This window comes from Delphinus delphis, chromosome X (genome assembly GCF_949987515.2).
Source record: "Delphinus delphis chromosome X, mDelDel1.2, whole genome shotgun sequence".
NCBI classification, from domain to species: domain Eukaryota; kingdom Metazoa; phylum Chordata; class Mammalia; order Artiodactyla; family Delphinidae; genus Delphinus; species Delphinus delphis.
Window position 1 is genome coordinate 28100098 of NC_082704.1, and position 18118 is coordinate 28118215.

Here is an 18118-nt window from a genome sequence, read left to right on the forward strand (position 1 = left end):
TGGGTTAGCAAGTGGCAACGTCTGCAATAAATAGTATAAACTTTTCAAATCAGTCTAGATGTTGTACTTTTGACCAGAGTCCTCCTAACATCCCTATTGTTTTTCTGCCTTTTAAAAAAGATCACATTTTCTATCTGTCTGGACTGTCATTGTTCTAGTCTTGAGGTTATAACAGATTGATATTTAAGTAAGATGAGGCCTCAGATACTTTATGTTAAAGATGATAAATTTGTTACTGAGAGGAAGTACCCCTGATAAAAATCTGAACTTCATATTATGCTGCTAATCATCTTCAAGTTAAGAGCAGTACTGGCTACAACGGTATTGGGTGGTTATATACAAGCTATTGGCTTTAATGTGTACATACTGAAAAATTATCGTCAGTGTCCATTTTGTAGTCTGGATATAAAATAAAGCAATAGGCATCAAAACATACACCAGGCAGTGTGCATACTTTCATTTTCAACTTAAAATTTTGCTTCATATCTGTTAACCTTTGTTTCCTATATGGTGTATCATATAGAATCAAAGTGTTTTTCTTCCTTGTGATGTTTTTCATCTTCTCTTCCCACATGTGTAGAGCAAAGAAATGGGAGAAATGTCAAATTATAAAGATGTAACAAGATCCTAGAAGAAAAGAAATCCTAGTGATTTCTTTTTTTTTTTTTTTTTGCGGTACGCGGGCCTCTCACTGTTGTGGCCTCTCCTGCTGCAGAGCACAGGCTCTGGACGCGCAGGCTCAGCGGCCATGGCTCACGGGCCCAGCCACTCCGCGGCATGTGGGATCTTCCCAGACCAGGGCACGAACCCGTATCCCCTGCATCGGCAGGCGCACTCTCAACCACCGCGCCACCAGGGAAGCCCAATACTAGTGATTTCTGCAGCAACAGAAATGTTACCTTATTATATTACGTAGCTCATCTGATGTAACATGTATCAATGTATTAATGGTTCATATTATTAACATAACGTCAATAATTAATATAAGTGACCCCCAAAGAATATCTCATAGCTATAATAGAAATGTTTCAGTTATTTGGATATTATTATTGTTCCGCCTAAAAGGAAAAATAATTAATTGCTAAATTTGAAATTATAAATCATTTTTAAAAATTCATTCATTCTTTCCTTTTATTTTTTAAACAACAGCTACAGTAGAATGTTACAATCCAAGAACAAATGAATGGACCTACGTTGCCAAAATGAGTGAGCCCCACTATGGCCATGCTGGAACTGTGTATGGAGGCGTAATGTATATTTCAGGTAAATAATTGCAAATGCAATTAATGTAATACATAGACTTTTAGCTATGTCACCATCTTTCCATCTGGTGTTAATAATAATCCTGGAAATGGATAACCAAAATATAATTTGTATTGATTTTAGAATATATTTTGTGTGTACATTTGCATATTAATCCTTTGGCATTTTATAAGTTTATAAGACTAGCGGCAAACCAATCCTACTGTAAATACCTTACTTAGAAGAAATTGGAAAGCTTTCAGCTTCTCCAGCTTGCCTTTCAGTCCCCATACCCTGTACTCCAATACCTCGGTACTCTAATAACCACCATTCATATTCTCTATAACAACATTTAATTCATTTTTATTCAGAATTTGCTAAACTCTATGAGGAAATATATCATTATGTAACATATAAGCTCTACTGTGCATAAAACTTGCTACCAATATACACATAATGCATAATAATGTTCATTCTCTCATTTAGTGCAACCCATAATATATGTTACTCTTGTCCTTAGCATTATAATGGGTTCTACTATGGTGTCATTGCATAAATAATTCTGTGTTGATTACCTGTATTTTGGCCATATGCACATATACTTTTCTGATAAAAAATTCTGAAACAGTTGCAGTTCGCTCAGTGTCCCAGTAACAGCTTTCCTTCTCAAACGGTTGGTGTTCAAATCATCCTTCCGTAGAATTTAGAAAGGAGTCTTATTTTAATGTAATGTTCACTTCAGGTATTGAAATTTTATTCCGTTATTCAGGTTCTTACCATTTGGCCCTGACACAGTCTACCTCTGACAGTTTTCCCCCTTTTGAAGGCCTGCCAGTGTCAGGCCAGCAGTTACGCTATTAGAGAACAAAGGCGATAAGGTGATGTTTGTGGTCTGAGTCTCTGAACGCTGCCTTATGAAATCTCTAATGAAGAAGGATCAGGGAAAGGCCTGTAGTGTATGATTGGCAGGTTTCTGGTGTTAAATATATGAGCAACTATGGGACGTCTTATATTGAAAGAGCCATCCACTAATCAATGATTTACACCATCCACCTATTTTACGTGTGTAGCTGCTATGCCGTTATAAGGAGAGCTCCAGGTCTTCTGGGGGAAAAGAAATGACATTCGAATGGTTCTAGTGGGGCTTTGGCATAACTAGGATACGTTGCACAAATGACCTTCCCAGTCAAGAGTAGGCTAGGAACCACAGCTGAGTTTCAAACCAAAGAGCACTGTTTTGCTTGCTGACAATTCAGTGAAGTACAGAAAAAACATCTAAAAGCAGAAAAAAAAATCGATTGCCATCTGGCCACCAGACGTAGAGCTCTGAATGATATGGCTAAAGATTAGTTTAGTTTTCTCCCTAATCTGCAGAATATATAGTCTGATCCTTTCATTGTACAGGCTGATTTAGATGTGCTCTAAGAATATCCTTTGTAGATGATATAGACTCAATTGAGCGACAACGAATTGCTGTACATGCAAAATTCCATATATATTCAGCATTCTAATTCTTTAGCTTTTTAAGAGAGGACATTACCCACCCTCACCCTACCCACCCAAAACTCTACAAAAATAATCAGTTCCGAACATTCGTCTAAGCTTGTACATTTGCACGATACTTTCAACTTTTCCGAAGCACTGTGATTTATTTCAGTTCATGGTCACAATCCTAATGAGAGAACTAGAGTGGACATTCTTATCTGAGAAATGAGGAAACGGGCACCTAGGCTTTAAAGTGCCCTAGCCCTGTGCTCAGCACCCAGAGGGTGCTCGCTGAAGGGCAGCAGAAGTGAATGATGCTTTGTAGTTGGGATTTCCTGTAAACCCAACTCTAAGAGTGGCCAAAATATATTTTCATTCTGTAAAGCCTCTTAAATCCCATGGGTCTCTGTCTGAGAAAGTCATTACAATAATATAAGCTGCATTTTTGTTCTTTAAGGAGATGAAAATGTTATTTTCTTTATTTTTAATCCAGAGAAAGTATAGCAGGGAGACATTTATAAGAACAAGGTTGATAAGCTCTAAAATGTCATAATACCTGGATAGACGTTAATTATCTGTGACCTGTGACAGAGAGTCTCCTATTTACTTTTGCATTTTTATAATAATCTGTTTACCCCATGCCTGTAATTTTCATTCTCTAGGAGGAATTACTCATGACACTTTCCAAAAGGAGCTCATGTGCTTTGACCCTGATACTGACAAATGGATCCAGAAGGCGCCAATGACCACTGTCAGAGGTCTGCATTGCATGTGTACAGTGGGAGAAAGGCTGTATGTCATTGGTGGCAATCACTTCAGAGGAACAAGCGATTATGATGATGTCCTAAGCTGTGAATACTACTCACCGATCCTTGACCAGTGGACCCCAATTGCTGCCATGTTAAGAGGGCAGAGTGATGTTGGGGTCGCTGTCTTTGAAAATAAAATCTACGTGGTTGGTGGGTATTCATGGAATAATCGTTGTATGGTAGAGATAGTGCAGAAATATGATCCAGATAAAGATGAATGGCATAAGGTTTTTGATCTCCCAGAGTCCCTGGGTGGCATCCGAGCTTGCACACTCACAGTTTTTCCACCTGAAGAAACCACACCATCACCTTCTAGAGAGTCCCCTCTTTCTGCACCTTAAGATCGTCCCTCCAACTAAGATGCTGTAGTCCTATCTTTGCAACGTGTCATGGATTCTCTTCTTTCGCCCTCCCCCTTAAGTAGTGTATGTTAGGATTAGCCTCCAGTAATTGATACAAATATTGGAAAAAAGACGACATTGATGTTCTTTGTGCTGTTTGTTTGGTGGTAACAAAACCATTCTGGAAATGTATCCCATAGAAGCTGATGTTTAACATACGAGGAGGAAAAAAAAAAAAAAAGCAAGGCAAAGTATTGTCCATAAGATGTTTCTGCAGTACTTTTTTGATGCTGTGTACTGGGTGTAAGGTATTTGTCATCTTACATTAGAAAGCCCAATAAACCAAGTTGAAGGTGGATTATAGTAAATGTACAACTGTGCTAACTAGGCTTCAAAGTAAAAAGTTTTCCTTTCATCTTTGACTGTGAGATGTGAAAGGGAGGTAGCCCGCTCCAACAGGAAACAATAGACAAAAGGTTGCCAACTCGCATGAGCTACCTCCCTCTTTTCATAAAGTATTTTTGACATATCTGTCAGCCCACCTGTCTGTGGGGTACATTGAGAACACATCGAGTTTCTTAGACACACAGGAGAAAGAATAATTGTAATTCACGAATATTAATTTAAAAAAACAGCATGACCCCTCAACTTGTAAGCAAGGCTTTGGGGTTTTTTAAGTGTGTATAAATATAGACACACACATATATCAAATAGAAGAATTTTAAAAACTGAGTAGCACGTCAAACGAATGCAAAAAAGAAAACTTTGAAATTTCTTCCAAAAAGCAGCTTCCATTAAAATGGGAATTCAGTATGCACGTACTGAACGCACGTAGGTAGAATCATACTGAATTTAGGTGAATAAGGGCTAGAAATTTTGAGCAACTCAATTTGTCATTTGGCCAAATTTTTCCTTCCAAAACTGTAATCTCCACCTTCTCCTTTGCTGTTGAGGTAACTTACATATTATATGTATTCTGTATACTCAGTTCATAAGATTATTTAGCACAAAGTATAGCAGCTCCACCTGGTGAGAGCTCCTTTCGCTCAGTGAATTCCACTTCCATGTTTTATTTTTTTTGTTCAATAAAAACATTTAATGTCGCTTTGGTGTGAGGTATCCTGTTCTTGTCTGAGTTGGCTTCCTTTGGCTTCCTTTGATTAAATACCTTTCTTTTTTTTTTTTAGTATGCCAAGATCCAAATGATCAGAACTTAAGAGTACTGAACAGCTTGGATTAATGAATACTAATGACTTTCATTCAAGGAAGAAAAGAATTTGACCAGGTCAAACTTCATTGGTGAAAACTCATTGTTGGTTGTCTTTGAGGAATTAGTTTGTAGAAGATGCTAACTGACCCCTCTCCATCCCCACAGGGTAATATATGTCTAAACCACAAGAGCAGTGAAATTTCTGAGGTCGGTTTCCCGGATCTTCCGGAAGATCCATCTTGCCTAATGAGAAGGGATTGTGTAAAATGACTTAAGAGATCTGTTCTCGACCGAAAAAATGTTTTTGTAAGAGATTGATAATTATGTTAGGGCCGTATGTATGATCTTTCCTACTTTATCTGCAAATGACCCGATTAAATCTGAACCAAAAATTTCGAGCTATTCCAAACCAACTAGAGTGTTGCCAAAGTTCTTATCTAGTGGAGAATTGGCAGTGCCTACGTCACTGCCTCTGTCTTGAGTTAATCATAATGAAGAAAACAATTTTCCCATCAGTGGTACTTTTGAATGTTAGGAGAAGCCTGGTTTGAATTTGAAAGACCCTCTTTGGCAAGATTGTTCTTAAGTCAGAGAAACTGGTCACGTGATTTCAGTCGTCTGCTTGTAGGCAGGTCAGATTCAGCCATTTGCAGAGAGTTAACACCCTCCTGAACATGGGAGCATGTACAGGACAGACTAATGGTCCCACCACAGTCCAGTATGGGTGTTCCTGGTCAGGCGGCTCTCCTCCAAGCAGCAAAGGTTTTTTCCATCTTGTGGCTTCTTCTGCCTCTTGGGTCCTCGGAATCTTCTCCATTCAGTCAGCAGAAGAAAAATGGAACATTGCAGGTATGAGGGCTGTCGGGCTTGAAAGAGGCATGCATCACTTCTACCCACGTTCTGCTGTCCGGAAGTCAATCCTGTGTCCACACAGAAGCCCAAAGGGGACTGGAAAATAGCAGATAGCCGCGTGCCCAGAAAGAAGAGGAAACAGGGCTGGTGATCCGGTCGCAGTTTGCCGCAGGGAATAACAAAGCACAAGGTTCTGTTTGACAGCTTACCTTTTCTGCATCCAGGCCATATGTTATTTAGAATAACAATTCACGTCATGCAAGTGCTGTTATTAAACAATTCCAACAGCTGGTAAATTATTACACATTTTCCTTCACAGCGAATAACAATTTTTCTTTATAAAAAATCCCTGACAGTCATTAGTTGGCTCTACAAGCATTTCTCCCGTTTGCCTTTCTTAGGTTCTTGATCTACTTGAAAAAGGAGCTACTGAATACATTAAATCTCAAAAGGTTCATCATTTCCCTTCCTGGTCAAGGTTGGTAGAGTGGGGAAGATGAAAGAAAACAGCTACTTTGCCTGTTTCTAGAATTAAAAAAAAATTCAGCTCATAATCAGGTTTGCCCTGAAAAGTAAAATGATGACCTGAACCTGTTTCCTCTCTAATATTACTTTAGAGACTTAACAATATATAAGTATGTATTGTTTCCTTGCAAGTTGCTAAAATAATTCCCTCCCATTATACCCGGAGAGAATGCCCCCATAGGGCAAGTAAGTGGTGTTGTATTTCATTAGTTCAACTGTGACCTTTTTTTTTTTTTCCATTTCAAGGGCCTTTGTGTATTGCCCACCCCCCCAAGAATGGTAAGTAGACTTCCTCATGTGGAAAGTTGGCCCTGCCTCTAATTTTATTCTTGGCCATTGTGTCTTATTTTCAAGGCACTAGACCTCAGGTTTAATCCTTTCCACATCAGAGATCTCTTGGAGTATGCGGGCAGGAAAGTAAATGTGAAACAAGTCCACAGGGATTAAAGGAATTTTATTTTAAATTGGTCAAATCATGTAGTAGTTTACAACTCTTGGTAATTATAAAAAGGCAAAATACAGAAAAATTGGTAAATACAAGAAAGAAGAGAAGTCATTCATCTCCCCCCATATCAGTAACGATTGCTAAATGCGAGTATGTTGGTTTTACACAATTATCAGAACATTACAGGTTGGCCAACGTCTTCTGTAAAAATCAGTAAATATTTTAATCTCTGTGGGCCGTTGGTCTCTGTGGCAACTACTCATCTCTGATGTTGTAGTGCAAAAATGTCGATAATGTGTAAATGAATGAGTGAGGATGTGTTCTAATAAAAGTTTAGGACACTGAAATTTGAATATCATATAATTCTCACATAGTATAAAATATGACTCCTCTTTTGAGTTTTCAGCCATTTAAAAATTGTTAGCTCCTGGGCCATAGAAAAACAGACCATGGACCAGACTTGGTCCATGGTCTGTAGTTTGCTGACTCCTGCATTACAAGAGTGCGTTTCATTATCATTCACTTATTCTTTTTTAAAAAAATTAATCAATTCATTTATTTTTAGCTGCTTTGGGTCTTCGTTGCTGCGTGAGGGCTTTCTCTAGTTGTGGTGAGCAGGGACTACTCTTTGTTGCGGTGCGCAGGCTTCTCATTGCGGTGTCTTCTCTTGTTGTGGAGCACGGGCTCTAGGCGCGCAGGCTTCAGTAGTTGTGGCACGGGAGCTCAGTAGTTGTGGCTCGCGGGCTTTAGAGTGCAGGCTCAGCAGTTGTGACGCACGGGCTTAGTTGCTCCGTGGCGTGTGGGATCTTCCCGGAAAAGGGCTCAAACCCGTGTCCCCCGCATTGGCAGGCGGATTCTTAACCTCTGCTCTACGAGGTAAGCCCCCCATTTATTCTTTCAAGAAACATTTACTGTGAATGTATTTTGTATCAGTCAATGAAGAGTCCTAGGGTCTACAAAGATGAATAAAACTGAATCCCTGCCCTCAAGGAGCTCAGTCTAATTGGGTAGATAGATGCTTACAACGTAGTGTGCTGGAGGCTAGGATGGGTGTCTAAGAAGCCACATCTGAACAAGTCACAAAAATAGATGTTTATAAAATGAATGCCTGGGACTCGAGTGCCTGCATTAATAAAATACAACTTTTCTTGCCACAAAGCTATAAATAAAAGAATGCGCATAAGGAAGGGGCAGCCAGTCCATGAAAGCCTAGCTCCTGCCCCCTGATCAACTTGATCTAATTACCCCAACTCCCAACTTGCTGGTTCTGTGCTAAGCAGGGTCACACACAACGTGTCCTTTAAAATACTCTGTAACCAGCAGAGTACAGGATGGGATATTTAACAAGACTTTCCTAAAATCTCTGTGCGTCAATATGTTTTTTTTACTGCAAGTAACAGAAATCCCCAACTCTAACAATAAGGAAATGTGTTTTCTCACAGAGCTGCAAAGCCCACTGGAGATAAAGGAGGCCCCAGGCAAGATGTACTTAGCTCAGTGTCATCAAACTCCCAGGTTGGTTTTTTTTTTTTCCCTCATATCCCCACTCTGTTTGCAACAGCATTTGTAAACACTGTGTTTTGCCAGTAGCATCCCTTGTTCACAGCCACAGAGAGAGAAAACCTCTCCCTCAATCATGGAATTTAAATTCTCTTTAGTCTGATGGAGGCAACCCAGGACATATGATTCTCGTGGCCCTGTTGCCAGGGGAATGCGGTGCACGGATTGGCTTAGATTAACTATCTTACATGAAATTGTTGTTGGGGAATTAACCATAATACCCTCCTCTCTCAGGAAGAACAAGAAGGAAACATGGAGAAGGAAATTTAGCTAATTGGACTGACTGGTTCACTTTGTCCCAAATCGGTCTAGGCTTTTTCTAGGTTCATGTTTTTCAAAGTCTGGGTCACAACCTATTAGTACAGAAATTCCCAAAGTGTGGTCCAGGCAACCTGGTGTCCTGAGACTCTTTCAGGGAATTCATGAGGTCAAAACTATTTGCATCATAATACTAAGCTCTCATTTGCCTGTTTCACTCTCATTCTCAAGTGTACAGTGACATTTTCCAGAGGTTGAAGGACACACGGTGATGCCATTACTCTGTCAGGTAATGGGATATGAGTTTGTGTATTCTTGTATTTTAAAAACCCTCAGGGAGTTCTCTGATGGTCCAGTGGTTAGGACTCGGTGCTTTCACTGCCGTGGCCCCGGGTACAATCCCTGGTCGGGGCCAAAAAACAAAAGCAAAAAAACCCTCTCATTGTTCGTTTCTAATACAGTAAACATCAATAGCTATAACTCACATAAACACAACCTCTTTGGTATCCTCAAATTTTAAGAATGTATGGGAGTCCTGAGACCCAAAAGTCTGAGAACTACTGAGTTGTAAGATCAATTTTAGAAACATTTTTTACAGAAATGGAATAAAAACTAGAGTGTGCCGTACATCATAAATGTAAGTATTGTTTTGTGAAGTTTTCTTTGGATTATGTGTATGTGTTTATATATACACATGTATTTAATCAAAAGAAAAAAATTCACAAAACAATACTTATATATGTGTGTGTGTGTGTGTGTGGTTACAATATAAGTAAAATGTTCTAATGTGGGACCTGATCAAAAATGGTTGAAAGCACTGCTCATTGGTCCTGAGCATACTCCATGTAACAAAGGCCCTCTTCCCGCCATTCCCTCCACCACCAAGGAACACACTCAAGTCTCCTGGGTTGTTTAAAGTCCTGACACCAAAGAGCGAGGCCCCAGCAGATACATCACCTAAGGTTTGATTTCTCAGTTCTCATGTCTTATCTGAAAATCTACCTGTTCCCTCAGTGATTAAACCCAGGCAGCCACAACCACCTCTAAGGTCTGCCCTAGCCTGGTAGGAATTTGCACCAAAACCACATTAGACGACAACACACACTCTGAATGTAGCGTAAGTGGCACACAATCATGGCAGCGGGCCATGATTTTGATTCGTCACACAAATCTCTTCACGAAGGTGTTTCTCAAAAGGAACAGTAGCTGTAATAGACATTAATAAATATGGAAAGCAGGGACTTCCCTGGCGGTCCAGTGGTTACGACTCTGCGCTTCCATTGCAGGGGTCACGGGTGCGATCCCTGGTCGGGGAGCTAAGACCTCGCAAGCTGCGTGGTGTGGACAAAAATAAAATAAAATGTACAGCTTTCAAAATAAGGAAATAAAGAAATGAATTACGTACAGAAGGCAAAAAGGGCCTGACTGTAAGCCATAGAAACCAAACTCCAACCAGCTGAGGCGAAAAGAAAAAAAATATATGAGACCAGTTATTGGGGCATCTTACACAACCATAAGAAGACCTGAGCTGCTGCTGGGACAGAGGGAAAACCAGAGGAAGGACTCAAAGAGCGTCAGTACTCTGACTCTGCTTTTCTCTCAGGGTTGGACTCGTTGCTTCCCAGCCTCTTTGACACGGCAGTGGCTAGGAATGGGGGCTCGGAGAACGTCTGCCTTTCCCCACGATGACAAAATGCTCCCCGTTCCCCATCATCGGTTGAAAATTCCTTGGGAAGCACAGCGATAGGACGGGTTTACATTAGATGCTTACCTTTGGATGAATACGCAAGGGCCGCAGGGCCCTGATGTGAGGGGCAGGAACTCGATCCCTGGAAAGGGGTACATTCCCATTGAACGGGCAAATTATTTGGAGCCAAGATGTCCCCCAAATTGATGTCTAGGCAAATAATAAGTTCAAGATACACAGAGTAACCCCACTCAGGTCCAAAGGAAAATGTGTGTGTGCGCCAATCAAGAGGTCAAATATTTCTCGAAAGCTAACAGAGTTTGTCTGGAGAACTGATTCCTACTCAGGGCTCAGGAAGTACCTCTCCACCTGCTACCTTCCACCTCACTGTGGTCTACACATACCTTCAGGCCTGCCTGCTTCGGAAGGACATCGTGGGACGTAGTCAGGAAGAACTCACACTGCTACCTCTCATTGCCCATCACCTTCACTGTACGGCTTCTTGGTCCCGGTAGAGAGAGAAATGCAAAATGACAAAAACTGGCAGGATCTGAGCTAGGATCTCCAAGTGTTTGTTTTGTAGTCTTTAAAAAGGCAGCCTCCAAGCTGTTAGTTAAACACAACAAATGTGCAATGAAGTTGCTGTAGCAGATTTTCGGAACAAGGCTGGGAACGTGGTGGCAGGGCACCAAATGCAGTTAGCATGGCCTAGCCAGGAACAGGTCCTGTGTCCTTGGGACAAATTAGAGTGACTTGTGGCCAGAGCACTCAAGGGCAAGAGTAGGTGTCCTGGTGGCCACGAGAGCTGATAAAGGCTGGGACGTCTGTGACCTTATATCGGGTGCCTCCTTTCTGTCCCTGTACTAGAAGCTTTTTCCTACCAACTCTTTGACACCCTCAGGTAAGAGAGATGATCACAGTCTCTCCTGCTAGAGCATTGAGAAGGTTACAGGGAACGTGTGGATGTATTTGGGAGGCTTCTGGATGTGTGTACATAGGCTGTACGTCTCCACCAATTAGGAGTCCAGAATAAAATGTTTGGGACAACTGACTCAGGAGTGAGAGATTTGCAAAGTCGTGGCAATGTCAGGTTGTGTGGTGCTGGGCAACCAGTCAGACTGATCCAGTGCGGAAGGCAGGGGCGGTCATAGCCAGGGCTACGTTCTTCCAGAGTCAGGTATCTGGAGTCAGGGAGTTGGCAGAGGGAGCTGAGTCAGGCACACAGGCTGCTGGACGGCCCATCCGCTGCCGTCTTCCTCATGCTGAAATTTTTAATACTAAAAATGAAATGTAAAGTGAAAAGCCTTGGGCTTCCCTGGTGGCGCAGTGGTTGAGAGTCCGCCTGCCGATGCAGGGGACGCAGGTTCGTGCCCCTGTCCGGGAAGATCCCACATGCCGCGGAGCAGCTGGGCCCGTGAGCCATGGCCGCTGAGCCTGCACGTCCGGAGCCTGTGCTCTGCAACGGGAGAGGCCACAACAGTGAGAGGCCCGCGTACCGCAAAAAAAAAAAAGTGAAAAGCCTTCATTTCTGGTAAAAAGCCTTCAAGTTGAAAACTTCCTGGCACAACTGAGGACACAGCAATCTGAAGTCTCCTTTTCTTACTCAATACTCTGTAATACCCTACATGGGAAAAGAATCCAAAAATGAATAGCTATATGAATATGTATAACTAAATCACTTTGCTGTACACCTGAAACTAGCACAACATTGTAAATCAGCTATAATCTAATATAAAATTAAAAAAAAAATTAGTCTCCTTTCCCTGCCCCCCTCTGATGACTCTGAATGAGCCCTTCCCACTTGGGAAGGGCTTGAATCTTTTTTGGATTCAATTCAATTAGTCCATTGCCTTAGACTAATGGCCCGAAAGGGCTAATCATCATCATCAGTGAAAATATTTCCAGCAATAGAATTTTCCATCACGGGTTCGGAAGGGTGACATTTTTTCAGAGCTCTCAGCGGGGCCAGAAGCCTGAGAAGCATGCCTGGGGCATCCATGGGTACAGAACTGAGCAAAAGTGAGTTTTTACAAGTATTTCTTAAGGTAGGCTAAACTGCTGTAACACACAGACCCCCAAATGATGAAGTCAACGTTTTTGCTTCGTACCCACGTACCAGGCAAGCTGTGTTCTGGATCTGAGGGCGGCTCTCCTCCACGCAGTCACTCAGGAGACAGCTCTCCCATCTACAGCTTCCCAAACAGCCACGATCGTCTCCATTCCGGTGAGCACCAATCAGAGAGGAGGGAATAGCTGAGGAGCGAGTGAGAGGATTTGCGGGCCAGATCTGGCTGTGGTGCACAACTTCCCACACAACTTTCAAGGAGGCTAGGAAATAAAATCTAAGGTTGGACTCAGAAGAAGAAAGAGACCATCGTGGTGAAGCGCTAGCAGATGCTGCCCCAGCGAAAGAGTCTCATCTCTGATTTAAGAGGCAATGCGTTGCCGAGGAACTGGCAGAATCTCATGCAGGGTCTGTCAGTCAAAAAGATCTCATGGGGCTTGAGATCGTGAAGTCAGAGAGGGGACGAGAGTAGATTGCTTTTGTAGATATCAATGAGGGAACCCCATCTGCTACGACCCTGGAACTGAAGATTAACTGTACTTAAAACAATCAAGATGACACTGGTCAGACAACCACGTGACCAATTTCAAGATGACTGTCAGAGCTGACCGTGCTGTTTCTGCATGTAGCCCGCTCCCTCCATCTATAAAAGCCCTGCCCACTGCTCAATCCTGGGGGAGCTCCTGAAGCCCAGTGCTGGAGTCAGAACCTCAGGGGACTGTGGGCTCTGTCCATTCGGTGTAAACTGTGAACCTCTCTTGTCAAGTAGACAGTCAAGAGCAAAATACAGGGGGAAACCGAGTCACGACCTCTGAGGCGTGGTTTGCTTCTTTTTCGTAAGAGGAAAAACTCCAAACCCAAAGTTATGCACTAAGGTTGGTAGCAAGAAATTGATTACAGATGATCAAAGCAGGGTCTGGACCCTCTGGACCAGGGTTTCCAGCAGGAAGCTTTGGTTGGCTATCACAGAGGAAACCCCAGTCTCCAGGATGGGCCAGGGGAACACAGGGACGTGCTCAAAAGCTGGCCCTGGTGAATTACTTCTGTGAGACTCCTAGGGTTCTGTGACAGAATCGTATTTTCTGACTGCTTTCTGAGGTTCCTCATAGTTGCACTCGCTCGTTCATTTCTACTTAGCAGTGTGCAGATACAGATTTTAATGACGTGGGGAAACTTAGCTGATGGTACTTATTGTTCTGCAGGGCAGGAGCTGTGAGGGCCAGAGAAGGCAAGGTTCCAGGAAGTCTAAGGAATTAGACACACTGCCCTTCAGTGTACGGATGTCAAGGGGCGGAGATGGCCGTCATGGCCTGGTCAGCTCAGGTAGGGAAGTTGCACAGGGCTCGACAGGTGTGTATGTATGTATGTATTTCTGAATGAAAGATTCTTTGAATTCTATAGTGGGGGCCCAATTGTTTTGAGTCCTGAGCCTGGAGCCTGAGGGAGACTCTGGGGCCAGTGAGGCCAGTGCCTCAAAGGACGCCCATTACTATCATCTAAGAAGAAATCTCATGAACGGAGCTCCATCCAGAGAGGCCACGGGAGGAATATTTTGTCAGGGGCGCCTGGGACATGGCTGGAATCCGTGGCATTGCCCATTTGTCACATCTGGTGTCTGCTCTTTCTTTTTTCTCCCCTTTGATAGATTTCCTCTTTGAATCCCCCTCAGTCACTTACCTCTTCATGGAAGTGGGCAGATCTGGTTTTTTTTTGCGTGTGTGTGGTACGCGGGCCTCTCACTGTTGTGGACTCTCCCGCTGCGGGGCACAGGCTCCGGACGCCCAGGCTCGGCGGCCATGGCTCACAGACCCAGCTGCTCCGCGGCATGTGGGATCTTCCCGGACCGGGGCACGAACCCGTGTCCCCTGCATCGGCAGGCGGACTCTCAACCACTGTGCCACCAGGGAAGCCCCAGATCTGGTTCTTTTCCAGGAGCATATCTGAAAGAGAGAGAGAGATCTGAGAATAAGTACACGGAAAGCATGGGAGTCTTCGGAAGGTGAAAGAATTCCCACTCATCCATCAGGAAGGCGCTACCCAGTTTGCATCCGAGGGAAACACTGTGTGTGGTCACAGGTTAAGGAGACAGAGTTTTCAATGAGCTGGAGAGCTGACCCCTTTGTAGAGGTTGGGCTTAGGAGTCTGAAGGTGGTGAGGGAGGAGGGAGAACTGCCTCATGAACACATTGGGCAGGGCTCCCCCATATCTGCCACTTTCCTATTCGTGGAATGAAGCAGACAGCACCCTCATAGAATGAGTCCTGCGTGTCCCATTTTCTTGGATATCTGTGAGGGTGGCCCCGATAAGATTGGGGCACCCATTCGTCAGGGGTGTCCTAGCCACACACTCATGCTGCTGCATGGATAACCAGGGGCTGTCTCGCAGTCGCCAAAAATCCAGGAAGGCACCGTGGAAAATTGAAATGTTCCAACAGATCATATAGGAGGGGGCATGGGGACTTCCAGTTGTTAAGTCCAGTTGTTAAGATTCGTGCTTCCATTGCAGGGGGCGCGGGTTTGATCCCTGGTGGGGAACTAAGAACCCACATGCTACAGGGTGGGGGGAAAGGAGGGGGCAATGGGTGTCTTTTAGTGAACCCACACACTGAGCATTTCACTCACTCCACGCTAAGTTTTCGATCTGTTCTTTTCTTCTATGTAGCAAGCAGACAGGCTCCCAAAGGTCTGAGAGCCCAGAGAGCCACCCACCTAACGTGTTCAGACTCTAAATACATGTAGGAAAGCAACAGTTGCTTGGCCTGGGAAGCTGGGGGTTGGGGTGGACTGACTAAGGGTCAGATAGCAGAGCACAGTCGGTTGTAAGACAATGAGCCCATTTCACCCCCCGGATGTCTCTGGAAGATGGCTCCTTGGTTACGTGAGGGAGAGTGGACCCTTATTCCACATTCTTGAGAGCGGGAGGGGCTCTTGAGAGTTGGCAGATGTTTTGGCCACAGACCCACAGTCATTGGCAAGGGTTGAGAAGAGCCCAAGCCAGAGTTCTTTCGAGGGGGTAGCAACAGCACAAGGGGAGAAACCATCTCTTGAGGAATTTTTCACCAAACACTTGCCCTCTGAGTGATAATGACCATGATCGGAACTAGGGAGGCCCCTGTGAGAGTGGCCATGGCTTGGAGGGGTCCAGCACTGGAGGGACAAGAAGGGCGGCGGCGACACTATAGTCACGGGCAGAAGACCTCTCAATTGCTCACATAGCACAGAGGATGGAGGCTCTGTTGGGAATGGCGACTCAGTGAAAGCTGGGATCCCCTCCAGTTTCTTTTTTTTTTTTCAATTTCATCTATTTTTTAATTTATTGGCAAAGAGGTGTTCATAGATGTCTCATCACTTTCATTTTATAGATCACTTGTTCTCATTTCCAATATTATCTATATGTGTGATATGTTTGTCTTAGTCTCTTTTGCTTGATTTCCTCAATTTTAATCTTTATTTCATTTTTTAATCAATATTTTTAAATTGAAGTATAGTTGACTTACAGTGTTGTGTTAATTTCTGCTGTGCAGCAAAGTGATTCAGTTATACGTATATATACACATTTTTAAAAATATTCTTTTGCTTTATGGTTTATCACAGGATATTGGATATAGTTCCCTATGCTGTACAGTAAGACCTTGTTGTTGAGCCATCCTCCACTTTCAAAGAGAGGCAAAGAGACAGTGAAATATATTCTGTTGTTATTATTGTTTTCAGGCTTGTCCAAGGTAGAATATATGTGGTCCCATCAGTCTGTATAGAGGCAGGAAAACAGTGAAGTCCATTTGTGTCTACTATTGCTTTCTGTGAATCTAAGAGGAAAGGTGTATAGTCTCTGATCAAAGGAAAAAGAGTTGAGTGAGTTGCCTGAAGCCTGCCAAGGTGCCAGCCTATAACAGGGGGATCTGTCTGACCCTCAGTGTTTCAGAAAGATCAAGGCTGCAGTGGGTGTGGGCCATGGCAGAAATGCGGTGGAAGATGTAGCCAGAGGGAGATGGACAGCCTCGAGCTGGACTGACTTGAGTGCAGGAGGCCAGGAACTCGCAGAAAGGCTTAGCAGGGATGCCTGAAAGCAGAGAGAAGGATCTTGGTCCTGGTACTTCTGGAATGTAAGGAGCATATACCCATCAATAGGAGTTCATGTCCAGTCCACCCCCGCTGTTTCTTGGCCTGAGAAGCAGATCCCAGGGAGGCCGGGGCCTGTGACTCACATGCCCCGGCACAAGAATGACGGAACGTTGAGTTTTGTGAGTTTTGTGGCTGATGAGGCCTCAGGATGCCTGTGTCGTTCGGGATTCTCGCCCAGATTTTCCACCTCATTTAATATGTTAAAGTAATACACGAAGGCTTTCCTTCTAAACTGGGGTGTTCTAGGGACAGTGCTGGCTCTTGGATTCACTGGAAGCCAGCTGCTATGGTCTGAATGTTTGCGTCCCCATAAAATTCATATGCTGAAATCCTAATCTCCAGGGTGATGATGGTATTTGGAAGTGGGGTGTTTGGGAGGTGATTTGGCCATAAGAGCCCTCACGAATGGGATTAGTGCCCTTATAAAAGAGACCTCAGAGACCTAGCTTGTCCCTTCTGCCATGTGAGGACATTGAGAAAAGACAGCCGTCTAGAAACCAGGAATCAGGCTCTCCCCAGAATCTACCAGCACCTTGGACTTAGACCGCCGAGCCCCCAGAACTGTGAGTAATAAATTTCTGTTGTTTGTTTGGTTTATTTTATTTTATTGAAGTATAGTTGCTTTACAATGTTGTGTTAGTTTCTGGTGTACAGCAAAGTGATTTTGCTTTCTACATATATACTCTTTTTCAGATTCTTTTCCATTATTGTTTATTACAAGATACTGAATATAGTTCCCTGTGCTATATATACCTTGTTGTTGACTTTATATATAGTGGTTTGTATCTGTTAATCCCAAACTCCTAATTTATCCCCCACCCCCCACCCCAAATTTCTGTTGTTTATAAGCTACCCAGCCTGTGGTATTTTTTACTAAGACACCAGCCATCTCCACTGACCCCTTCTTCACACCACCACCACTGGGATCCGTAGCTCTGACTGGCTTCCTCAACCACTTAAGCCAGAAAACTCTGTTCAATATCCTGACGCCACAAAACAGAACGGTGGGCTTCCTGCGGTCTCCCTCCTTCAAAAGAATACTAGCAGATAATGTAATGAGAATGTAAAAGGTACCTGTGGTTTTCCAGTGCTTTTATAGAACTTTGAGAAGTACATTTTCAAATGTTTTCCTTTCTCTTTTTAAACTATTTTTGTTGTTTGAGTTTTTCTTTACGAGGAAAACCGGCCCTGTTTGTAGATCATCTGATTGTTTATGTGGAAAATTTCAGGGACTCTGCAGTACTGTAACCAGAAGTGCTCGCCGCTCAAAAGCCGATAAAGAGGCCAAGTTGGTGGAAAGGAAAGTTTGCTTTATTTTGGAGGCTGACAACCGGGGTTGGGGGGAGGGCGGACGCCTGTCCAAAGGCCGACTCCCCCCACCGCCCCCCGGCCGACAATCAGGGGGCAAGAGCTTTTCTAGACAGAGGGAGGGGGCTACATGCAGAATCAGCACAGTCAGCTCTGACAGTCATCTTGAAATTGGTCATTGGTGGTCTGACCGGCGTCATCTTGATTGTT

The 18118-nt window shown here is 43.5% G+C and overlaps 1 protein-coding gene across 1 annotated transcript in view; it reads left to right on the top strand.

Annotated features, from left to right (window-relative positions):
• The window catches only part of KLHL13 (kelch like family member 13), a 60240-nt gene extending 55265 nt beyond the window's left edge, over positions 1-4975 (top strand). The window contains exons 6-7 of the mRNA XM_060002923.1: positions 1150-1263; positions 3390-4975. Coding sequence (XP_059858906.1) covers positions 1150-1263; positions 3390-3877 — 602 coding nt within the window. The 3' untranslated portion in view covers positions 3878-4975. The remainder of the gene's footprint in view (positions 1-1149; positions 1264-3389) is intronic.
• Positions 4976-18118: the final 13143 nt, after the last annotated feature.